The sequence below is a fragment of the Budorcas taxicolor genome, chromosome 14, assembly GCF_023091745.1.
Source record: "Budorcas taxicolor isolate Tak-1 chromosome 14, Takin1.1, whole genome shotgun sequence".
Lineage (NCBI taxonomy): Eukaryota > Metazoa > Chordata > Mammalia > Artiodactyla > Bovidae > Budorcas > Budorcas taxicolor.
This window is the reverse complement of record NC_068923.1, coordinates 94,647,454-94,673,254: the sequence shown is the minus strand read 5'-3', so window position 1 is coordinate 94,673,254 and position 25,801 is coordinate 94,647,454. Positions and strand designations below refer to the sequence as shown.

Here is a 25,801-nt window from a genome sequence, read left to right as displayed (position 1 = left end):
GTTCATTTGCCTGCAGCAGGCCTCAGCTGCGGCCGTGTGCAACCCGTTCCCTGACCAGGGAGGGACCTGGGCCCCCTGCTCTGGGAGCGCGTTCACCAGGGAGGTCCCTCCAGTGTTTTCTTTTATGGATGTACGAAGGCAGAGACCTGCTTGTTTCCATTCATCCCTGTATTCCTAGTACCAGACACAGACCAGGCACTCAGGAAGTATTTGCCAAACAAAGGGACGGATGAAAGGAGCACAGAGCCTGACTGCTGACAATTGGCACGCCACCTGTGCTGACACGCGGCCTCCCAGGTTTTGGATCTAAATGCTTTACATGTATAAACTCACTGTGTCTTCCCAAGAACCACGATGGCGGGCAGTACTCAACCCGAAAAGCGGGCTGTGATTCAGACAGGTTAAGCGACTTGCCTTTAATAAGAGCCGCAATTTGAACACAGGAAGGGTGATGCCGAAGCCTAGACACAGAACTGTAGCATTCCCCACCGCTCTACCCTAAGCTGGATTTCGAGGCTGCCCTTGTCTTGCTTGCTGCCATCACGGCTCCTTGAGCTGCCTGCCCAATCAAGCTGCACATTTTCTCCAGCTCCACACTCAGAAATCAGTCCTGTGGTTATCACATCTCCTCAGCTCATTTCCCCTGGTTTGCACACTTGCCTTCTGCTCTGAGCAAGACTTGGGGTTGATTTTCAGAAGATTTATCTTGTTCACTCTGATGACTTGCCCAGGGTCTGGCCTTTGGTTATCAGCTTCCTATTTTCTTTGGCCTGCTGACCTCCAAGTGGGGAGAGTTTACTCATTTCTCTGGTGCCCTGAGCGCAGCAAGCCCTCAGGCTAGAGTCTCAAGGCACTCCACGGAGCAGTCATTCATTCCCTCTTTATCCCAGCTGTTCGGAGCAACTCTCAGAATTTATGCCCAGGCAGATATGCAAGGCCTGGGTAATGCTTTCATTGTAATTCTACCAAGAAGCCACAGAAAATGTGAGACAAGGCTTCAGCTGTGTTCTTATATTGTCTGTTGCCTGGGAAATGGCTGGCAATACATTCCAAGTAGAGTTAATTTTTCATTCAGTGTATGCTTGAATGCCTGCTAGGTACAAGGTCCTGGAACAAATACCTCATTACAAGATGGCAGATTAACTGGACTCAATCCAACAAGCGTTTTATGCCCTTTTCCAGGCTTTGTTCTTTTTACGTTTGGGCTGTAGGATTAGTACCAGCACGTAGAGCTCCAAGTTTTGTGCTTCAGTGGCCAAGACTAGAACATAAATATTTTTGTTTTTCTTGTTTTTGAGCTGCAAGGCAAGGTTTGTGGGATCTTCGTGCCCTGACCAGGGATTGAACCTGTGCCCCATGCAGCAGAAGCGCAGAATCCTAACTGCTGGACCTCCAGGCACGTCCTCAAATTGGTTTCAAATGTAAACAATCTTTGCAAACCATTGCCAAGAGTCCACCTCTCTACAGCCTTCTCCTTTAAACAACTGGTCCTGTAGCATGCCTCTATAATTCAGGGTCCAGCAGGGACCACTCCCTCAGGAAGAGGGAGCCTGGCGCAGAGACTTGGCTACTTGGGTGGGAGAAGGGCTGAGAAGCCAAAGAGAGATGAGGAGGCAACCCACACCCCAGCAGCGGCAGGAAGCAGCTATGACCGCCAGGCATGCAGGGACAAGGAGGAAGGGTGTGCCTGGTGTGCCCGGAGCCCAGTGCCTGGGCCTTCTGGAAGGGTCTGGAAGGAGAGAGAGACAGGGGTCCAGTGGACGCAGGAGCCGCACAGGGGCTTGGCCACAGCCGGGGTGGCTGCGGAGGCCGGGTGGGATGAGGGAGGAACAGCCTGACTTCTCATCAGACCCTCAGCCCTAGCCCATGGCTCCCACTGGTTGAACCCGGCCAGGAGCAGAGCTCAAGGCAGCCTGGGAACAGAAAGACGCGCAGCCACAGGAGGGAGGAGGGGCGAGGGGACAGAGGACCTCGAGCCCCCAGCTCATCAGCGACCCGACTGCACCTCGCTGCTTGCAGCCGGAGGGCAGGAAGAGGCAGGCGCCACACAGCAGGAAGCCTGGGGCTCTGTCCACTCGGCCGGGCCCCTGGGGTTACGGCCTCCTGGGTCCTAACAGGAAATGCCAGCCTATCACTTTCAGCTCCAAGGTTTGCATTGCTCTTCTTCAAACGCCATCATATCATGTCCAGCATTGACGGCTGGAAAAAGGATGAATGATTCAAACTTAGCAGAAAAACGAGCCAATTGCTGCAGTTTTTAAAAATGGGTATTATAGGTTCTGCATGAATATTCAGCTAGCTGGTGATATTTAAATAGATATTCAAGTTAGAGCTTGGTCTGGTCTTCATCCTCACAGAACCGAAAAGCAACGTGATGCTCTCCACTCTGGGGAAGGAAGGGGGTTGTGTCAGGGTGCTGGGACAAGGCCCAGGTCTCACAGAGTTTAAAACAAAACGTGTTACGGCCAACAGCCCTCACCAATAAGCAGGATAAGTCACTATTGAGATGGACACATCGTATGTCTGTGGTCCGCATCATGTTTTTCCAAGCTAGCAAAAAGTTCAGAAAAGTCAGATTACTCTGCTACACACACACACACACACACACACACACACACACACACCCCTCCCCTGGTGGCTCCGCTGGTAAAGAATCCACCTGCAATGCAGGAGACCCGGGTTTGGTCCCCGGGTGGGGAAGATCCCCTGGAGAAGGAAATGACAGCCACTCTAGGGTTCTTGCCTGGACAGCCCTCGTGGACAGAGGAGCCTGGAGGGCTACAGTCCACAGGGTCACAAAGGATTGGACACAGCTCAGCCACTAACACACATACACAGAGTGATTTCACGTCAAAGTTGGATTTAGAACCAAGAAAATGGAGACTGTTAATGAGGACATCTCTATGTATGTTTTCACCTAGCTACATAAATGCCTTCTGTTACACTTATTTATTACAATGCATTTATTGCTTTAAAAGCTGTGCCAAAAAATTCTCTGAAAATGGTTTATCATAGCTAATATAAACAGCTTTAGTTTTTATCACATAAACTAAAACTTGTTATTATTTCATTTCACTTGCTTATGCTCAGGGCCAGAAATTTAGAAAATGCCAAAGTACCTTCCTACATTTAAAAGAAAGGGGGTGGGGGAAGGAAATCGGGTGAATGCCGTGAAGATGTACAAACTTACAGCTATAGATAAATAAGTACTAGGGAAGGAAGGTACAACATGATAAAAACATTAATATTATCAAGAGAGTGAATCTTAAAAGTATTTTCACAAGAAAAAAAAAACATTTTTTCCTGATTCTTTAATTTTGTATCTATACAACAGGATGGATGTCACTAAGCTTATCACGGCCCTGTTTCCTGATGTAGCTGAGCCAAACCATTGTGCTGTGTGCTAGTTAAATCTCAATAAAACTGGAAGAAAAAAAGGAAACCAATGATACAAAAAATAAAGGAAAGATAAAATAGCCCGTGGGAATCTGCTGTATGACTCAAGGAACTCAAGCTGGGCTCTGTGACAACCTAGAGCAGTGGGATGGGGCGGGAGGTGGGGGGAGACTCAGGAAGGGGCGTATATGTACTTACAGCTGATCCATGTTGATGCTTGGCAGAAACCCACAGAGAATTGTAATTATCCCTCAATTAAAAATAAAGAAGAGAAAATAAAGTCTCTCTCCTATCTCTAGATTATCTGTGTACACATGTAGGCAATACAGGCAGAAGGTCTTTTGACCTTTGACCACAGATATCTAAATTAGACACTCACATTTGGGCTCTGAAATACCCACTGCAATTTCTATTATATATGCAATAGGAAATGCATATTAGATATATCCAATATAACCAAAATTTCTACTTAAAAATTTTACCCTGCTGTTCTGGCTAAAATTACATGATGATGACTTGAGAGAATGCTGACATTGTCAACTTGGCAGTGACTGGCTATTAATAGGATGTCTTTGGACGGACGGACCAGAACGGCGTGAGCTTCTGCTTTGCTTGGGTTGAGCGAGGAACGGCAGCTAAAAAGCTAAGCACGTGGTAATTAGCACCATAATCACTTATGAGTCACGACGTAACAGCTGGGTGTCAGGCATTACGAGGCATAAACGGAAAGCAGACGCCGAATCTGGTTAGTGGGGAGCACACAGTCTCATCGGTGAAATAACAGAAGCAAAGCCAATCAGAGATGATTCAAGAAAACGTATTCAACTTGGGCGCTACGTGATATATTCACACGGTAACGAGGTAGGGATCAGCCGTTGCTTCGCGTGTCACATATTCGTTCAGGCTCCTTGGGAAGGGGTGTAGAGGAAAAGCATCGTCCCATTCAAGGAAACCAGAGTCCGGGGGGAAGACAGACGAGAACGCCGACAATCACAGTACAGAGTGAGACAGCTGGGAGGCAGGCGTGCGTCTGGGGGCCGGGGGCACCGAGGAGAGGCCCTGGCCCGCTTCAGTGGGGGTACCGCAGGTGTGGCCAACACACTGGGCAGCCAGCCCGCCCTGGGGAGGAGGAGCGGTCCGGCAGGGCTGGCCGTCGAGACGAGTTTCGAAGTTTGAGCCTGAATAAACCAGAGGAAGGAAGAGAGTTCTGCGGAGCTGGAAGAACATGTGAAAACCCACGAAAGGTGCGAGGACGGGGCAGCGCAGGAGTCAGCACGAGGCCAGAAAGGAGCAGGCATGGACGAGCCCGCGGCGGGCAGGGGCGGCGGCTGGGCTCCCCACGAGAACTGAACGTCCATCTCCTTCCCAGGAGAACTGCACGTCCGTCTCCTCGCAGAGGACTTCCCCGCTCCTGGGATCTGGGCTCGGCCGTGTGACTTGCTTTGCCCAGTGGAGTATCAGTGGCCGTGATGTGAACAAAGGCTTGAAATACGATAGGCGGGTGGGTCAGCCTATTGACGTCTGTCGCTGCCGTAAGGAGAACATACTCTGGAGTCACTGCCCCTCCAGCCAGGACCCCAGCACAGAGGAGCTGCCCTGTCTCCCACGGACATGTGGTGGGAGATAATACCTATTGTGTGTTACTGAGATGTTTGTGTTTCGTTTTGCAGCGAAAGCTGACTGATACTGAGAGCCCTGAGCAGCTCCTTTTGGCTAGAACAAAGGGTACCGACTTGAAGAGCAGCTGGTGGGGAAATATGACATAGGACTACACAAAAATATCCTACTGAGAGGGCGTTAACATTGGGCCGTATTCCAGCATTGCCCAAGACAAGGACTGAAATCCAGCGCAAGACTCTGCCACAACTTATTACACAGACCTTCCAATTAAGGATTCCAAAACAAATTTAAGCTACAGAAACAACCGTGTCAGCTTCCACGGCAAAAAGAAGATAAAATACCAGTCACAGGTTTTTTGTTATTGTAATAGTCATATCACAATTGTACAAAGCCAGGGACACAGTTGAACGATAACTGTAACTTGTCGGTGACTTCTTAAAGCACCCCTTTGTGTTTGACTGGAAATCGATTTTATCCTAACTACAGTTAATTCCAGAAACAGATACCCAAAAAAGTGTTAGCCTACGAAAAGAATTTTCCAAAAGGTGCTATTCTTTCAAGGTGTTTAAATCTGTATCTCGCATTTCGCTTTAAAAAGCCACATCTGGAATTTGAATGATTTAAAAGAGGTAGGAGAGAAAGACACCCATTTAAACGGTGAAAACAGGCAGACAGGGCGTGAGCCAGCCTTCACAAGAGTCCTGGAAGTCCGACTGCGTGGAAATCACTCTTACAGATGAGCGCATCCCCCTGGTTACGCTGCAAGGGCAGAAAACCCGGGTTCAATCCAGAGGAGTGCGACTGAATGCATTTCCCCCATTCTGTGCTGTTTCTCCCTTCAGAAGGTACAGCTTCGTCCCCTTCCATTGAGCGGGGGCATGTCTTAGCGACTCTGTGCTAACAAGGGGATACGTGGAAAGCGACGTTGGGACTTCCGAGTCCGTAACGGGCCCCGTGGCTGCCCCTGCTCTCTCTGGGAGCACTCGCTCTGAGGAAAGCAGCTGAGCCAACACCCGAGCGTCCCTGTGGAGACGCATCCTTCTCACGCAGATGTGCGCAGGGAGGCCAGGGCGCGCCTGAGACTGCCGTCGTCCCGGGTTGGGTGAGCCAGCCACGTCGGCAGCAGGCCAGCCTGCCCCCGTGGAGCCTTCAGATGACTGTGCCCTGACTGACATCTCACCTGCAGCCCCACGAGAGACCTGGCCTTCCCAGGTGGCGCTAGGGGTACAGAACCCACCTGCCAACGCAGGAGACGCAGGAGACGTGGGTTCGATCCTTGGATCGGGAAGATCCCGTGGAGGAGGGCATGGCAGCCCACTCCAGGGTTCTTGCCTGGAGAATCCCATGGGCAGAGGAGCCCGGCGGGCTACAGTCTGTGGGGTCGCAAAGTCAGACACGACTGAGCAATTAAGCACACACCAGAGACCCTGAGCCAGAAGCACCCGGCTAAACCAGTCCTGAACCCAGACCATGAACTCCATGATTACACATGCTTCCTTGTCTGAAGCTGCTAAGTCGTAATTGCTCATATTGTTCATAGCTTGTTGTTCACAGTCACAGATCAGGACCTAGAGCTTCTCTCGGCAGCCATGATAATGCAAGGGGTTACTTTGTAACAGGGGGGAAAAAACCCTACAAAATAAAACACGGTACAAAGATAAAAAGAAAAAGCATTCATTGCCAACACCTTAAGGTCACTAAACGTTAGGAAAATACAATCCATCAAACTTTCAGAGAAAGGTCTTGTTCCAAAGGACATTCAAATTGGACTTGACCGGATAATTAATGGGTGAGAAAAGAGAAAGCTCTACTTCTCTGGAGTTCATCTCTCAGGAAATGAGGGGCAGAGGATGGAGAACGCCAGAGAGGGAGAAGGCAAACACGCGCTCCAGCAGACCTTTACCAGCAATGAAGAGGTGATGTCTCATGCGACTGAGTGCCAGCCATGGTACAGTATCACAGGGAAGACTCGTAAATGCTTAGGCATCAACCAGTAACTTATTATGAGAGCTCTCCCAGCCCTCTATCTTTCATCAAGTTGGTCCGTCCCATAAAGAAAATTTTTCCAGGAATAAACCAGGATACAAGCGACATTAAGAAGTTTCACAGATGCTTACCATTGCGGCATTCCTGGCTCACAACTACTGGGCTTCATTTCTGAATCTGTGACCAAAGGTTTCTGCCAAAGACATCTTCTGTGCCAACAGCTCTTTTCAACAACAGGAATACTGAACGCAAGAGCCCTGCTTCTCTCTCCCAGCTGCGCGAACCCCTCGGGGACTCTCTTCCTCTAGACCTCTCAGCACCGTGAATGCTCAGGAAGCTGGCACAGCGCGAGGGACTCGGCGTCAGCTTCAGCACGGGTGCGTCACCTCTCGCCCTGAAAGCCACTTCTGTGTCTTTGGAAGGCGGTGCCCCCGACTCGCGGCAGCCATGGATGGCTGGTACCTTCTCTGCCCCTGGCTGCTGACAGAGCTCGGCTGTGTTTCATCTTCTTCTCCCAGCTCCCTCCTCTCATTTTCTGAAACAAAGTCCATCTTTTTCCAAGTCAACCACAGAATCTGACTGATGAAAACTGACCTTTAAATCTTGTCTTTCTTTACATTCAGTCGTTAGAGATCTGATCTTCTGTGGCAGAGAAAGCCCCAAGAGAGTCATTTCTAGACTTCAGAAGTCACTCAGGGATTCTATCCTCCAAGAACAACAACAAATCAACCCAGGGAGCCACCAGAGGGTAGAAACCACTCTGCACGCTCAGTCCCTTCACTCGTGTCCGACTCGTTGCAACACCGCGGACGGCAGCCCACCAGGCTCCTCTGTCCACGGGAGTCTCCAGGCAAGAACACTGGAGTGGGCTGCATGCCTCCTCCAGGGGATCCTCCTGACCCAGGGATCTGACCCACGTCTCCTGTGTCTCCTGCACTGACAAGCAGACTTTTTACCGCTGAGCCACAAGAGAAGAAACCACCCCAGCATCAAGCTTTTACGGTGGAAATCACCCTCGTATCAGCCTTTAGACAAACGTGACACTTTCTCTTGATTAAGGGTAACATTCCAATATTGATATTTTGGCCCTCAATAATAATATTGGAATGACTACAGCACTTTTACATCCAGAAGACAGAGCAGGCATAAAGTGCTAGCGAAATTTATAGAAACCAATCAGTTCCACCAGGGCAGGCCTTTGCAGTGGATACCGCCCGGTCATTTCCCATAAACTTTTTTTCAGGGGCTGGCATGGGGAAAGACACTGACCCCAAGAAGTAGGGAAAAAGACATGGTGAAAAATCAAGAGATGTGTTAACCAAGATGTGCCTGAAAAAGCAGGAGAAGGTGGTTTACGTTATTTGCGTAACGCCAGTGACATGTCTGCGGTCCCAGCAGAGCTTCACTGGGAACACAGCAGAGACAGACGCAGAGACGCAGTCACGGATAAACCTCAGCTACATCGCCTGGAACTCGGAGCTGTTGCCTGGTAATAGTCCTTAAACACAAGTACATTTTGACTCCTTCATTATGTTCCCAGTGTAGCTATGCTGGAAATTTGCACGTAGGGATAAACCTCCTGACAATCATTCACTCCCCTTTTCCTTCTTTATGTTACCCACTGGGGCACTCTGGTTTATTTTTTTAATTATGTGTGAAGGTAGGTTATATTTATTATCTATAACTTTCAGTTTAGAACACTAACAGAAATGCTACAAATTATTTGTTATAAATTAGGAGACATTATGTTTGCTAGGCTTAAGAATCAGGGCTTTACCAGTTTCAAATCCTTTTCACCTCAGGACCTTTGCACGTGCTATTGCTATCTCTGCCTGGAATACCGTCTTCTGACTTTTTTTCTTATTGTTATGGCAAACCCTAAATTTTCAGATCTTGGGCTAAAACATCACTGATTCAATAGACTAAGTCAGAGTCCCCTCTTCCATGCTATAAGTAAGTAAGTAAGTGAAGTCACTCAGTCGTGTCTGACTCTTTGTGACCCCATGGACAGTAGCCTACCAGGCTTCCCCGTCCATGGGATTCTCCAGGCAAGAATACTGGAGTGGGTTGCCATTTCCTTCTAATAGAGCGGCCTATATTTTTTCATAACATATAACAAGTGAAACTGAGCTATTCATGTATTTTTCTGTTTAATGTCTATCTCCATGCAAGGCACTTGACAAGAAAAAGCTGACATGCAGTAGGCGCTCAGAAGGTGCTGGCTGGATGAATGAGTAATCAGAAAGGCTACACTGTAAGGTTAAGCACCCAAGATTCCACAGCTGTATGTGGCCAAGTTCGGATCCTAACCTGTATGTGACTGACACCTCTAACTGTTGATACACTGTTTCCATCACCTTATTCTGTTTCCAGCTAGAGAGGCATCACACATAGTGATGTGAAAACAGTTCTATTCCAAGATATTGGAAGCAAAACAAGATCAAATTACTTTGTTCCCGGTCTCTCCTATTTGTCCCCAGGGTGAGATATTGCAGTAGAGGTCTACGTCCATCCATGCATCTCAGATTGCCAGATCTGTGCCCGAGTTCCCTGTAGGTTACTCCCCTACTGAGCCTGTGCTAAAATCCAGAAGAATGTATAACCATAAAAAAATGTCTTTATCATGTTCATATGCACCAAAAACAGTTCACCTGACCTCACTTCAAAGCTGGCCATCTGCCGGGTCATGGAGGCCCCAAGGCTACCCAGACACGGCAGAACAAGACGTGTAAGAAGCTTGCAAATCACACAGCTGCCAGCCACTAAGACACTCCAGTCATCTAGCAGTTGACGTGCTGCGAAGTATGGATATTAGGAGCAATAACGAAACAGGGTTCCCCAAACCCTGCACAGGCTCCGGCCTCCTCTGGGAAACGCCCACTACACAGTGAATTCACAGGCGACGGCAGGCAGGGGGCACAAGCTCAGACAGTTATTCTGCAGCCACACACATGTGGACTTGAACTCTGGTCCCTGCTGTCCAGCGGGTGGCTTTTGTGACAACTGGCCATCTCACTCAGCCTCAGTTTCCTCACCCAAAACAGGGCTAGTACTGATCTCATAAAGTTTTTACGAGCATTAATAACGTACTAAGCAACCGACAGTTTATTAAGTACTTGCCAAATAAATGATAGCACTGCTTCTTTCTTTTCTTTTTACATACACATGTATCCATTCTCCCCCAAACTCCCCACCCGTCCAGGCTGCCACGTGGGAATGAGCGTAGCATTGCTTCTTATCAAAGTTTATAGTTTGTTTTATCCAAAGGAGACTGTGTATACGGAACACAGCACAATATTGGCAGATGCACCTGAGGCCTGACAAGCAAAAGCCGTAAATAATATTACCTCACACCCCGCCCCGCCAAGAGTCTTACGCAAACCTTGCATTCTGTAAATACTTGTTGATTTATCATACAAAGTAAACCAGCTATGAATTCCAGCTGTTATGGATACACAATCTAAAAATGAAAAGCTTTAGCTGAAAGGTTCCTCTACTCTAATACATTTTGGAAAGCCATGGAAACTGAAGTAACTGCCTGAGACAGAAACCAGGAAATCCCCCCGTTCTTTTCAGGGAAAGAAAGAAACTAAATTTTGTGGACTCTAGACCAATGAATTTAACTGTTGTCTGGGTTTCTAGATGGTTCAAGATCCTAGTGAGGATGGTGAACATCTGAATACACGGAATAAGGACATGAACAGAACAGTCATCTGGGAATGACATCCAGAGATCGGAATTAGACACTGAGTTCTCAGGAGGACCTAGTTAGAATCATACGGGGCTGTGAGTGGAGAGTGAGGCAGTCAGAACAGTCAGGGCTCAACTGTCACAGTTCAGGGACCAACAGAGGAAACTCAGAGCTGATCCGAACACCTGCTGAATTCTGGAAGCCAGAATACAGAGCCACTTGCCTGGAGACGGAAAGGCAGCAAGGTTCTAGCCCACGAGGAATCGCCTTTCTTTGACATAAGGTAACAATACAGCGTAAGCGCGGGGAGAAAGCAAGCGAGCAACGGGGCTGCCTCACGTTTGCTTCCGTGGCGCGAGCGGAGCCCTCCGGCTCTGGACACAGCCGCTGGCCGAGGCTCAGCCCGAGTGTTCTGGTGGCTCAGTGGTAGAGAAGCTGCCTGCCAATGCAAGAGACGCGGGCTCGATCCCTGGCTCAGGAAGATCCCCTGGAGAAGGGACTGGTGACCCACTCCAGTGTTCTTGCCTGGGAAACCCCATGGACAGAGGAGCCTGGCGGGCTGCAGTCCATGGGGTCGTAAAGGGGACACGGCTGAGATGAAACCACCACACCTGCAGTTTCAGCTTTGGGTGAGCAGTGTGAGCTGCAGGCTCCCTGTGAACCCTTAGCCTCCGAGGATCCTCTGTCTGTTAGAGTCTCTGCAAGAAGACATCTAGAGACGGTTCCGCACAGCCTTAGGAACGTTAGTGGGTCGTCCGAAAACTTCCTTTGCTGTTCAAGTACCAGTAGAAATAAAAGACATATTTTTCTCTTTCACCGGGAACTTTATTGAATGTAGTCACCATTTTGTTCCATCACCTTCTGCCATGTTTCAGGCAACTTCATAATTCCATCTTCCCAAAACTTTTTTTCCATCTTTTTGAGCAAAGAATTGCTCCAGGTGCCTTTTACAGTCTTCCAGGGAATTGAAATTTTTTCCATTAACAGAATTTGGTAAAGACTGAAATAAATGGAAATTCGAAAGTGCAATGTCTGGTGAATACAGCGGATGAATCAGAACTTCCCAGCCAAGCTATGACAGTTTTCGCCTGGTCACCAAAGAGGCATGCAGTACTGTGTTATCCTGATGGACATTCTTGCCTAACTCTGGGGGCTTTTGTTGAGTGCTGCTTTCCGTGGGTCTAACTGGGACCAGTACTTGTTGGAATTAATCCTTTGGTTTTTCAGAAGGAGCTCATGGTAGATTCCTTTCCAATCCCACCATATACACAACACCATCTTTTTTGGATGAAAACCGGCCTTTGGTGTGGTTGGCGGTGGTTAGTTTCACTTGCCCCACAATTTCTTCTGTCTCATATTACTGTATTCATTTTTTATTGCCATCATGATTTGTTTTAAACATAGAACATTCTGACTAGGTCTCGGTAGATAGTCTCAGGCAGAGATAGGGCAAGAAGGCTTCCTCTTACTTACGTGGAGCCCAACCATCCAAGTGGTTAACATAACCAAGCTGATGCAAGCGATTTCCAACCCTGACTTGGATACTTTCAGCGTAGCGGCTATCTCCAAGTGATATAATATTTTATCTGTGCTGTGCTGTGTCTGACTCTTTTCAACCTCGTGGACTGTAGCCCGCCAGGCTCCTCTGTCCATGGGATTCTCCAGGCAGGAACACTGGAGTGGGTTGCCGTGTCCTTCTCCAGGGAATCTTCCCGACCGGGGATTGAACCGTGTCTGTTGTGTTCCTGCGCTGGCAGGTGGGTTTTAACCACTGAACCACCTGGGCAGCCCCAAGATAAAGCTGATTGTTCTCAGTGAATCTCTTGATTTGATCGTTGTCAGTTCAACTGGTCGGCCCCCCAAAGCCGACCCAGAGACACATCTTCAGCCCGAAACTCCATCAGCCCCTTTCAGCAGCTCAGTCAGTCACAGCACCTTCTCCATACACTGCATAAATCTCATTTTGTGTTTCAGTTGCATTTTTACCTTTCTTGAAATAATAAAGCATAATATTCTAAATTTAACTTATGCAGAGTACATCATGAGAAATGTTGGGCTGGAGGAAGCACAAGCTGGAATCAAGATTGCCAGGAGAAATATCAATAACCTCAGATATGCAGATGATATCACCCTTATGGCAGAAAGTGAAGAGGAGCTAAAAAGCCTCTTGATGAAAGTGAAAGAGGAGAGTGAAAAAGTTGGCTTAAAGCTCAACATTCAGAAAACAAAGATCATGGAATCTGGTCCCATCACTTCATGGCAAATAAATAGGGAAACAGTGGAATCAGTGGCTGACTTTACTTTTTGGGGCTCCAAAATCACTGTAGATGGTGACTGCAGCCATGAAATTACAAGGCGCTTACTCCTTGGAAGGAAAGTTATGACCAACCTAGACAGCATATTGAAAAGCAGAGAGATTACTTTGTCAACAAGGGTCCATCTAGTCAAGGCTATGGTTTTTCCAGTGGTCATGTATGGATGTGAGAGTTGGACTGTGAAGAAAGCTGAGCGCCGAAGAACTGATGCTTTTGAACTGTGGTGTTGGAGAAGACTCTTGAGAGTCCCTTGGACTGCAAGGAGATCCAACCAGTCTATCCTAAAGGAGATCAGTCCTGGGTGTTCATTGGAAGGACTGATGCTGAAGCTGAAATTCCAATACTTTGTCCACATGATGCAAAGAACTGACTCATTTGAAAAGACCCTGATGCTGGGAAAGATTGAAGGCAGGAAGAGAAGGGGACGACAGAGGACGAGATGGTTGGATGGCATCACCGACTCAACGGACATGGTCCGGGAGTTGGTGATGGACAGGGAGGCCTGGTGTGCTGCCGTCCATGGAGTCGCAAAGAGTCGGACACAACTGAGCGACTGAACTGAACTGAACTGAATATGCCAAAAATGTAGCCTTTTTCTTCCATCTTCAATATTAAAATGGCTACACAAAAATGCGCCAATTTTGATAACTTTTTAAATGCACACTGATATGACAGCTGTCACAATACAATCTAATTGTTTCTGATGAAGTTAAAGACAAGCACTACTCGGGGCTTCCCTGGTGGCTCAATGGTAAAAAATCCACCTGCCGATGCAGGAGACGGGTTCCATCCCTGGTCGGGAGGATCCCCTGGAGGAGGAAATGGCAGCCCACTTCAGCACTCTTGCCTGGAAAATCCCGTGGACAGAGGAGCCTGGCAGGGTGCATTCCATGGGGTTGCAAAGAGTTGGACACGACTGAGCGACTAAAATAACAACAAAAGCGGAACTAGAGCCAGCCTAGGAAAAGCACAAGCAAACTTTCTGGCCAACCCAGTTCTCGGCATCAGGTCCCATCACTTCACGGCAAATGGATGGGAAAACAGTGGAAACAGTGACAGACTTTATTTCCCTGGGCTCCAAAATCACTGCAGAAGGTGACAGCAGCCATGAAATTAAAACATGTCTGCTCCTTGGAAGAAAAACTATGACAAACCTAGACAGCATATTAAAAAAGCAGAGACATTACTTTGCTGACAAAGTTCTGACTAGTCAAAGCTATAGCTTTTCCATAGTCACGTATGGATGGGAGAGTTGGACCACACAGAAGGCTGAGCGCCGAGGAACTGACGCTTTTGAACTGCGGTGCTGGAGAAGACTCTGGAGAGTCCCTTGGACTGCAAGGAGATCCACCCAGTCCATCCTAAAGGAGATCAGTCCTGGGTGTTCATTGGAACGACTGATGCTGAAGCTGAAGCTCCAATGCTTTGTCCACCTCATGCGAACAGCTGACTCAATGGAAAGACCCTGGTGCTGGGAGGGATTGGGGGCAGGAGGAGAAGGGGACGACAGAGGATGAGATGGCCGGATGGCATCACGGACTCGATGGACATGAGTTTGGGTAAACTCCAGGAGCTGGTGATGGACAGGGAGGCCTGCCGTGCTGCAGTCCACTCACGCGACTGAGTGACTGAACAAGGATACTTTGTTTAAGGTAAAGGCGATACAGGATTAACAAGATTGAGGAAGACAATCAGATGGAAGTACAGTCTTCCGTTAGCGGATGAGGAAAGTCATGAATGGTCACCACTTCATCTAGCTAATGCCGAAGGAATATAATTTTGTAATTTCTGTTCTCTAAAAATGCATATTCTTTGTCTATAATATATCAATTATAAAAAGAGAGTTAATCAAAGATCTTGAACCAGCACAATATGTTTCACACTGAGGTCATAAAAGCCAAAGATACGCTTTAACCTTTAAAAAGAATTATACTGGAGCACAGTTGACTTGGAATGCTGTGTTAGGTTCAGGGGCACCGCAAAGTGACTTAGTTATGCGCATACATGTATCTATCCTTTTTCAGATTCGTTTCCCATATAGGTTATTGGAGTTTTGAAGAGAGTTCTCCAGGATGCCCTTCAGCCGTTTAACAAAAGGGAACAGGAAACAATGGCAAGGGCAAGTTTTGTTTCTGTCTGCCTCAGTCATGCGAGTTTGAACGGCATGCAGACCATGTCGTGATGTGAGATGCATTTCTTCTTGTACATTGTACTTTAGTTTGAAAATCCTTTCAAAAAATTAGAGTAGAGGGCACCGCTGGTGAAAACTTGGCCAAAGTCAGTGGAGTCATGGTTTTTCTCAAACTTTAAACTTTTTATGTTGTATTAGGGTTTAGCCAATTAACAGAGTCGTGGCAGATTCAGGTGAACAGAGAAGGGACTCAGCCACAGATATACATGCATCCATTCTCCCCAACCCTCTTCCATCCAGACGGCAACACAGCACCAAGTAGAGTTCCATGTGCTCTACGACAGGTCCTTGCTGGCTATCCATTTTGAATACAGCAGCAGTCCACGGGGTCGCACAGAGTCGGACACAACTGAAGCGACCTAGCAGCACCAGCAGCAGCGTGCACAAGAGTCCTGTTTTTTTTTAATGAAGACTCAGCAGAAAGAGGCTCCACACAATGCTACGCCAGCTTCAACATCCACATTTCTTTTAGTCTTTCTTTCGTAGCTTATTACTTGCCTAAGTAAACTGCCTACTAATGATACTCACTTTTACCCTTTATGATATAGTGTCCTTTTAAAACTGTACTCTAGAGTATAATCATATTTCACACAGAAAAACCCTCGAACGTGATCCCTGTTTTCATTTCCAGCCCTGACCCTGGCTGACTTCCAGCCTCTTGGGACCTCAATGTCTCCTGTGCTTCTTTCTTATATAAAATGCAAAGGCCAGAAGAAAAGGTGGCTGAAACTTCTTTGGTTTTAAAATGTGGCTGTTTGATTTAGTGGAAAGGCAGACATTTTTCCGTATCACTCTTTCCCGGGTACTTGGACCACAAGGCTGAGATCAAAAGATGAATCACTTTGCTGTACACCTGAAACTAACGAAACATGGTGAGGCAACATGAATTTCTTTCTTAAATTATTGTTCTCCTTGCAACCACAAACCCCAGTTGCAATGCGATTGAAACACTTTGCTGGGAATGAAGAATTCTCTGGATGTTGGCCTATAAACCCCAACCTTACACCCAAAGCACACACCCCCAGCTGGTGATCAATCAACATCAGCTTCCCGGGCTTGCCTGGAGGTCCAGTGGTGAAGAACCTGTCTCTCAGTGCAGGAGACGCGGGTTTGGTCCCTGATCCGGGAAGATCCCACATGCCACAGGGCCACAGAGCCGTGACCCAAACTGCAGAGTCTGCGCTCTAGAGCCGTGAGCTGCAACGGCCGAAGTCCACGCGCCTGCAGCCCGCGCTCCAGGACAAGAGAGCCGCGAGGAGAAGCCCACGCGCCCCAACCACAGAGAGGGCCCCGCGGGAGCAGAGACCCAGCTCAGCCAGAAACAAACAGGTGAGTAAATGGCAGGACGAGCCCACCTTCCCTCGTGCTCAAAGAGCACCTCTCACTGTCTGACTGTCCACGCCCCCACGGTCGTGAAATGCAGGACTCTGCGTGTTTACCACACTCTTTAGGAATATGCGTGTCTGTGTCAGATAATTCCATCGCAGAAACTCATATTTCAAGGGCTGTCTGGGCCACTACTTGAGGCCCCCGGCCGAGGTTTCCTCTGTTCCCAGCACTCGGGAGTTCTTGCAGAGCAGGGAAGGCAGTCTGGCAAGAACGAGGACAGAACTTCCAAAAAGAACAGAGACATCCTGCGCCTTGCAGAGTGACTCAGTGCTGGCCCGGTGCTCCCTGAGTCACGGCCGATCCACCACCCACACCCTGGAGGGCATCCTGCTGACAGAGACGGCCACCGTCCCGGCTGCCAGATCGCTGGCATTCCGTGAGGAAACCATGTCCTTCTCTGCATCTGCTGACTTAGTGCCCTGGCACGGGAAAACCCTTCGGAAAGGAAAAGCAGAACTGGGTTGCGATCACAGCAACGATGCTCTAGCGAGGGCCTGTTACTGCAGAGCAGTTCAGACCTGACCCTTGCCTTCCGCAATCGCGCTGTTCACTAACACGTGATGACGGCTGAAACTGGCACGAGAGACTGAGCCCCAGGCATGCAGGGGGCGGCGACATCTGTGGGTCTAGAACCATCAACAGAAACTTCATGCATGTGACAGGGGTTAGGCTGAGTCTCGAACTAAGAGAAAGACACACAAGGCAGGGAAAAGGAAGGGCATTTCCAGAAGTGGGAAGAATGAAGTAAGCGTCCAAAAGCGCAGAGGCAGAAACGCACCTGGCCTGTCAGCATGGAGCAAGAATCAGCATGAAATATTATCTCCGTAATCGGCATTTTGCATCCCACATTCGATCAAAGGAGTATACCCAGCCCATCTCATTAAAGCAAAATGACTCATAGACCAGGTCTCACTAGGTAGCTTTTCTCCGGATCTGCATTCTATAAAACTGTGTCCTAGAAAGTGTGAAACTCTTCCTATCGCCTATTTGTGGTTAATCGGGAACCCCATTCTCCCACATCTCTTTGATCTGACCTGCTTCTGGAGTGAGAGATCTTGGTCAATTACAGAGCTGGCTGAAATTCGATCAAAAGAGTCCATTACTATATTGCACAATACTGCTGAGACCTGGAAAGGGTGGAAGAAAAGGCTAAGGAGGATCTCTATTAGAAAGAAACTTGAGTAGAAAAAATTAAACACTGACCCACAGAATTATTAAATAAAATACCACCTCATGTTATAGGAAGATGAGCCACAAACAGATTAAATGTCTATTTCATTTGAAGTTTAGAATCAGCACGGTCTCTGCAGGCACATCCGAATCATTGAGTTGACATGACTCATGTCTTACCTCGAGGCTGCTACTGACTGTTGCCTAGCATGGGCACCGCGCAAGAAAAACACCAGTCCCGGAAAGTGAGCTCCCCACTTGCCAGGAGGACCGAGAATGCCGCCGGCCACACCAACGAGCGCTGCTGCGCCCACCAGGCCCGCAGCCACCACAGCCGCCCCCAGCAGGGCGCACTGGGGCAACGCAGGATGGGAAAGAACAGAATACCAGCCAAAGAGAGACAAGGTTCACATCGAAGCAGTGGTTTCCATGAGCCCAGATTCTCGCATCTTCACATGCACAGGAAAGTGCAAGTTCATTCGTTTGAGGTGCCTGCCTGTTTCTCTGTAATTAACAGTCATCTTTCGATGCTCCCACTAGCTGGCTTTTCATTGCCAAAACAAACCTGGCATGTACAACTGGCTCCTCCCTCCCCTGTTTGGAGCTGTCCCTAGAGGAACCTGAGTGGCTGTGCCCGGGGCACAGCTCCCGCTGTGAGGTTGTGCTTCTTTCATTGTCTCAGTCGACACGCATGTGTGACGCTACATCTGTCCAGATGAAGCATTTTCTAATGCTAACTGGCTGGGGCACAGTTTTTTTAATTCATCCATCCAGAGAGGACACCTTTCTCTCGTTAGCTCAAAAGCTTCTTAGAGGTGAATTGGGAGTTCTGATCCTCCTTCTGGACACAAGCTTTATTAATAAACATGCTGTAGCTTACTCAACTTTCTCAATATTGGGGATAAACAAACAAGAAGCTGGAGAATAGATGGGGCAGAATTAATTTAGTCCATTCTTTGGAATGCTGTCCCTGCATGAGCGCCCCTGCTACCCTGTGTCAGCGCACCCAGTGAGAGGCACAGCCCACTTACCTCGCTCTCCTGGCGAGCCTGGCACACCTGCATTTCCTGGGAAGCCCGGGGCGCCCGGGGGTCCTTGCTCACCAGGAGTTCCCGGGGAGCCCGGCCTCCCAGGCTCTCCGGGAGGCCCCTGGATGGTCCGCACTGATGTCGAGTGGCTGGGAATCTGGTTAAGGATGGCCGTGTACCTGGACATGTGACCTGAGACAGGAAAGACACACAGCATCCGATGAATGGTCACGCGTGCAATGGGAGAACTGGATATACTATTTGTCAAGGCTCCGAACAATTCTGTTAGGCACCCACCAAGGCAAGAGGCATATCCCTCTGAAATAAGTTGATTTCCAAATGAAAAGATTCTGCATTTCCCTTTGGATGATATTAGCAGCTGGACTGTGTTCAAATTCCATCTCATGCATTTGGAATTCCACAGCTCACGTCAGCATCTCAGTAAGTATCACTGAGCAGAGGTCATGAATTTTATCTTTACCCCCAACATTTTTCTGACCCCTAAACCCTCACGCAGCAGTCCCCATTCTCCAGCAATTTCCGCCCAAATGATTTGTCTTTTTTCCCAACCCACAAAGCCTACCCCACCCTCTTGCTCACAAATCCCCAGACAAGCGCCCTGTTTCAACTCATCTCTTCGTTGCCAAGCCTTTTTGCAGAAACCTTTACTTGAGTCCCAGCTGCAGAAACTCTCACTAGCTTAATTTTTTTTTTTTAATTTGGCTTTTTCTCATTATCCCTTAACTCAGTTGAGCCTGTAAGAATGGATGTTAACAAGTACAAGTAAAAACTGAGAAAATATTTGATATCATAATTCCCCATTTTCCCAGCATCATCAGTAGACAGCATTTCCCTACAGAAGTGAACTTTCCAAATGACTATTATTTATTCCTCTTTAAATATCCAACCCTAAATAAGGAATGGCAACCGTTTCTAGAGGGGTGATTTCTAAGATACGGCCAATGCCTTCTTAAGCCTAGGAGCAGGGCCGTCATTAGGACAGAGCGGCTGATGACGCAGGCCCGCCAGGAGGCTCGTTCCTGGCAGTCCGGGTAGGAGCAGCCGTGTCCGCCCCTGCTGTCTCAGCTTCCTGCTCTGATAAAGGGGCGTCCTCCGCTACTTCTCCAGAGGTCGTCACTGGAGCCTCACACAGTTCAACGTTTCCTAGCATAATTCTTCTGATTAGCTCTGGACTAAAAAGCAGATAACCGAGCAAGTGAGGAATTATAAGCCACGTGGTCACCAAGCTCTGAGGCGGAGCTGAAGGGAGGAAAGATGAAGCTCGGTGACAGAGACGCGGCTCTGGAGAGGCTGAGCTGTGCTCATGGGGCCACATCCAGTCTCTGCCGCGTCCTTCTCCGACAAGGATGTTGACAGGCAGGCCCTCCGTTTTACAGGCCTGTTTCAGCTCTGGTATAACCTCGCTGGTTTCCGAGAAATTATTCACAGGAATCTGACAATTCCTGAGGGGAAAAATTGGATTTTGAAATCTCAAATTTTAGGCCACGTTTCAAACAATCACATATCCGCACAACATTTTTATTCCAAAGTGGAATAAGACAGTAACTATTGTGATATAGTCCTTATGCTATGGCCAATGAGTCATATTAGGATTTAACCCTTAGGCTTCCTTAAAATAATTCTGTACCCATTTGCATTGTATACTTGAAATGAGAAACCTACAAAAGAATCCAAGATACAGGTTAGCTGCAGACATATTCTCCTTAATGTTGTTTCCCTTCTACAATTAATTGTGTTTTCAGAGATTCTTATTTCGGTATTAAGGAGTTTCACTTGTAAATTCTCTATCTCACACACACTAGTGTGCTATTTAGCATAAAACGGACTAACGGTAACATAGAGGGAGCATCTAAACTAGGGGGAAAGCTCAGGTTTAAATGAAGAAATGGGGCAGGCGTGACGTGAAGCGTGTTCGGGGGCAGGTTCTGGCGTGGACCGGAGGACCCCGTCACACGCCCCGTGAGGCTTGTACCCGTGCGTGCGTGTGCTCCTGTGTTTGTGTTTCATGGCATGAGTCTTGCAGAGAAGGGCCTTGGGCTAACCAAAGACACGGATAAGAAAGAGAGACTGATTTAAGTCCGGAGGCTGGGGGGCGAGTTCTGCTGCCCTAGTTTGGCAGCTTTCAAGTCCTTAGCCCTTGATGAAGAAGGTTTATTTATTTGGAGACATGAAGAAGAAATAGAAGATGTGATCTGGGCAGTCAAGTTAAACCTACACGGGCGAACAGGGGGCTTCCAGACAAACAGCAGAGAGGAATCTGGCGCCTGCACCATCGCTGTGGAAGGCCAGGGTGATCTGTAATGAGGCTGCATCTGAAGCGCCAGTGACCCCAGGTGGGTCAGCGGTGGCCGGGTGCGAAGCTGGCGGGCCTGCACCGAGACAGCGCTGAGTCCCTACTCGCGCAGACGGCGCGTCTCCGCCCGGCCGGGAGCCGGCGCCCACCCGCGCCGCGGCGCACTTACTCTGGATGAGCTGCTCGCACACCTGGCGCGCCACCGCCCTCACCATCGCTTGAGACTGAAGGTCGCCCTGGAGGAGAGAAAAGCGGAGCCCTGACTCCCGGCCGCGGCCCAGCCCGGGGCAGGACCTCCAGGACGGAGCTGGGACTGGACCCACCGTCGCCCCCCGCGCTTCGCCGCCGAGCAACGGGCAGGACGGCCCGCCGCGCACACAGGCAAGGGGCGAGCACCCCGCACGCGCCCGCGCACGAGCCCGCTTCGGTCCCAGATTCTAAGAGTTTCAGTGTTTGGAACAAACCCATTAACTATATGTTAGTGAACGCCTTCTTTGTCACTCTTTAGAGCTTGTAAAATACAGCGCTTTCTCAAGCAGTGGCTTACTGATTACTAATAGCAACCAGAGGAAAGACGCTAAATCCATTTACAGAGTTAAAAACGTACTGCCCAAGTTTTCACCGAGGAAGTTTTCACCACTGCGTCTATCAGAAGTGACTGCACGATTACCTGAGCAGCGGCACAGTTTCTCAAAGGAGAGAAACGGCCCCTGAAATAACCTGTTTGAAGCCTCACGGCCAGTGCTCTGACCCGGCACGTCACTGTTTTCCTGGGTGCCGATATCGGAAACACGCAAGCCTCGATCTGCCGCTCGGCGTTTTGAACAGAGCGTTTACTTCTCTGAAACCTCTTCCCATCTGCTGTATAATGTCTTCATTAAATCCACTCTGTGAGTTAAATGAGTGGTCCTCTCCGTTTCATCCCTAAACAAATGCTTCAGGCCGCCTAGCCGGACTAGCAGAGCTGCAACGCGAAGCCAGCTGGCCTGACCTCCAGCCCGAGGGGTGGATCCGCTTGAAAAGGTGCTCACAGTCGGGTGAGCTGGGGTCGGGGGAGGCGGGTCGGGGGTCGGGTAGTACAGCGATGACTGACCCGGGCAGAGAGCCGCCCTCTCTCACCAGGCTCCGGGACGAAGCTACGCAGCCGAGGGCCCGGAGATACTCACCCTCTCTCCCCTCTCTCCCTTTGCTCCAGGGACACCCTGCAAAATTGTAAATTGTCGAGTTAGGACGCTGCACTCAGCCAAGCATGATGGTACGCATCTTTTCTGATTGTATGAAGAGGTTTCCCTTAGCGCTCATCATTCTGCAGCGAAAGTAGATACACAGCCACAGGAATACACAGACAGCAGCCTGTCATCCCGCCAAGCAGCAGCGTCTCTGTGCTATTCTTGTTACCGCGTTGGTTATCCATTTATTTAAATTTATTTATTTGTAATTGAAGGATAACTGCCATACAATATTGTGCTGGTCTCTGCCATACAACAAGATGAAGTGGCCGAAGGTAGACATGTGTCCCCTCCCTCCTGAACCCCTCCCTCCTCCCTCCCCATCCCTCCCCATGCCACCCCTCCAGGATTTACGGAGCCAGGTTTGAGTTCCCTGGGTCACACAGCAACTTCCCACTGCGATCTGTCTAACACATGGCAAGGTAAGCATCCGTGTTACTCTCTCCACTCGCCCTGCGCTCTCCTTCCTTCCTCCCTCCTCCTGTCTGTCTCTTCTCTGCGTCCACGTCCCCACTGTGGTCCTACAGACATTTTAAACATTTCACTTGCCCAGTCTCTGCATGCAAAGTCACAGTACGCTTGAACACAAAATTGGGATCCTGCAGCAATACTGCTTTGTAATACAGTGTCGCTGAATAAATCATTCACATCTTTTCACACGAAATGCCTCTCTCTCCTGATGCTGCACAATCGATTTCACAAATCTCTGCTGAGAAGAGACATGGTTTTCATTTTTGAAAGCATATCTCTCACAGAAAGGAAAACATCTTCCAACCTCAGAGCTCAAGTGAAAGGTGGAATCTGTGTAATGCTAGCTCTTCACTCTGCTTTCCATTCGGGATTAACAGCACGTGAGGCTTTCTCCCTGATTCTCCCTGGTAATGTGAGCCTGTATAAACGTGAGCTCGCAGCTCAACTATTGTTTGGTTTTGTGGCTTAGCTACTCTTTGACCCATAGGAAACCTTACCATATCTGTTAAAACTTTTGCTGAAAAACAATGGTGTTTTTTTTTTTAGTGTTTGTGCAATGAAATTACATGTATAATGCAAAACACGTGTCTTCAGAAGAATTTCTTCTTGTTGTTTCAACTCCAAGGCAGGGTAATAAGTTTACCGAACAACACTTTTTTATAACCTCTACCAGAAGGATAGAAAGTGCCATTTACAGATGGAATTTGTCACGCTGTCAGGCTGTTCCCAGTTGTTACTATAATCTCAACAGGTCCCAAATCAAACAGTCTCTTTTACAAAAATCTCTATTCAGCTAGTCATCCAAAATAAAAATTCTGTTCATTCCATTGTGTGCAGGTAAACTGGCTTTCTGGAAAAATGAGACGCCCTGACCTGTACTGTTTGCGGCTGTCAGAGGTGTAAATAGTTGTACTGGGGCTGATTCAGGTGACAAACAGGCTGTCACCGAGGGTGGGGTTCCAGAGGGAAGAGGAGCGCGACACCCACTCCCTGAGCAGGTGCGGCCCGGCCCGCCCGCCCCTCTGTCCTCCTTCCTTCCCCTGTTTCTCGCACGCCTGCCTCTCACACACTCACGCGTTTTGTTTTGTGTTGTTCTTGGCTGTGCCCTGCGGCACGGGACAGCTTACTTCCCTGACCAGGGGCTGAACCGAGCCCCTGCAGTGGGAGCTCGGGGTCTTCGTGACGGGACCACCGAGGAGCGCCCCCCACACTTCGGCATCGCAGCTCCTCTCGTACCCACCCCTCTGCTCCACCACCCAGCTGCTGCCCCAACCATCTCATGCCAGGGCATTCGCACCTTCCTCCTAGCCAGCTTCCCTAACGAGGGACCCTCCTCTTCCGGCTCATCCTCTGCACAGCCACGAGGCTCGCCCTCCGGTGCAGTTCAGGGTGCAGTTCAGAAAGCTGGGTGACCGCTGGCCGCCGGCAGCTCCGCCTGCATCCGGCCACCCGGTGACTCTCAGATACCCGTGCGACAGTCAGAGTCCTCGCTTTCAAAGGCTTGTTACGTTGTGTGGCCCCAACGTCCACTACCATCTGCTTATCAAAAGTACGGCTTCTCATTCCCGCAGACCTGGTCCAGTCAGTATATCAGAACACTTGTGAGAAAGGTACTAAGCGTGTATCTTATATATTAAGTAGCAGCAATATTCTAATGCATTACTCAAGTGCCACCTATTCCATACTAAGTCTTCATCATTGTATACTTTTAACCGTGTGTGTGCTCATTTGCTCAGCCATGTCGGATTCTCTGTGACCCTATGGACAGCAGCCCGCCGGGCTCCTCTGTCCCGGGGATTCTCCAGGCAAGAACTCTGGAGTGGGCTGCCATTTCCTCCTCCAAGGGCTCTTCCAGAACCAGTGAAGCCTCCTGTCTCTCCTGTTTGGCAGCTGGGTTCTTTACCATGCTGCCACCTGGGAAGCCGTATTTAACTATGTAACACAAAGATTTCTCTTCTCGCTATGGAGGTGGTGAGATCTCTAACGCTGGGGGCCATAACTTATATTACTTTATATTTCCAAAACCACCTAGCCTGTGAAAAGAGTCACTTGACTACTCAGTGAACTGCAATGTTAAATTAGAATATTTCTTATAAATCTAGGACTGCTGCCTTCTCCCTTTCCAAGCATTTGATGCAAATACAAATTCAAATACAATTCAAATTCAAATACAATACAAATACAATTCCCCAAGTCAGGAAACAAAAGTTAGTATCTGTTCCTCATCTTTAATAAGCCAAGAAATGGTTTGTAGATACTGGTGGTTTAAAACTCAAGCTGCTTTTACCACGTGTCAAGTACACATCTCGGCACATTAACTCATTTAAGCTGTCTAACACCCCTGTAAGGTGAACTCATTTAATCCCTCCGGTTGGGATCATCCTCTGTCATCCCCTGCTCCTCCTGCCCTCAATCTTTCCCAGCATCAGGGTCTTTTCCAATGAGTCAGCTCTTTGCATCAGGTGGCCAAAGTATCAGAGTTTCAGTTTCAACATCAATCCTTCCAATGAACACCCAGGACTGATCTTCTTTAGGATGGACTGGTTGGATCTTCTTGCAGTCCAAGGGACTCTCAAGAGTCTTCTCCAGCACCACAGTTCAAAGGCATCAATTCTTCGGCACTCAGCTTTCTTTGTAAGTCCAACTCTCACATCCATACATGACTACTGGAAAAACCGTAGCCTTGACTAGACGGAATTTGTTGGCAAAGTAACATCTCTGCTTTTCACATATAAAGAGAGTGATGCATTGAGAGGATAAATAAACTGCCCAAGGTCACACAATAAGAAAGTGGAAAGTCTGGGACCAGAAGCCACTCAGCTGGTTTCCAGAACGCTTGCTCGCCACAGTGCACTCTACTGCTGCCATGAAAGAGGGCACTGCTCAACACCTTTGCTAGCCTGAACCTTCCATTTCAGTGTGGGCAATACTTTTCTTAATGCAGTAATTTAAAAAGCAAACAAACACCTCCCAAATCTCACTCCAGTCATTCAGAATTAGT

General features: G+C 48.6%; 1 protein-coding gene across 1 annotated transcript in view; it reads right to left on the bottom strand.

Moving 5' to 3' along the window:
• COL14A1 (collagen type XIV alpha 1 chain) overlaps positions 1 to 25,801 on the bottom strand; it is a 226,611-nt gene that overhangs the window by 8,496 nt on the left and 192,314 nt on the right. Inside the window, exons 43-45 of the mRNA XM_052651718.1 lie at positions 22,267 to 22,302; positions 21,270 to 21,336; positions 18,790 to 18,978 (exon numbers count right to left, since the gene is read on the bottom strand). Coding sequence (XP_052507678.1) covers positions 18,790 to 18,978; positions 21,270 to 21,336; positions 22,267 to 22,302 — 292 coding nt within the window. The remainder of the gene's footprint in view (positions 1 to 18,789; positions 18,979 to 21,269; positions 21,337 to 22,266; positions 22,303 to 25,801) is intronic.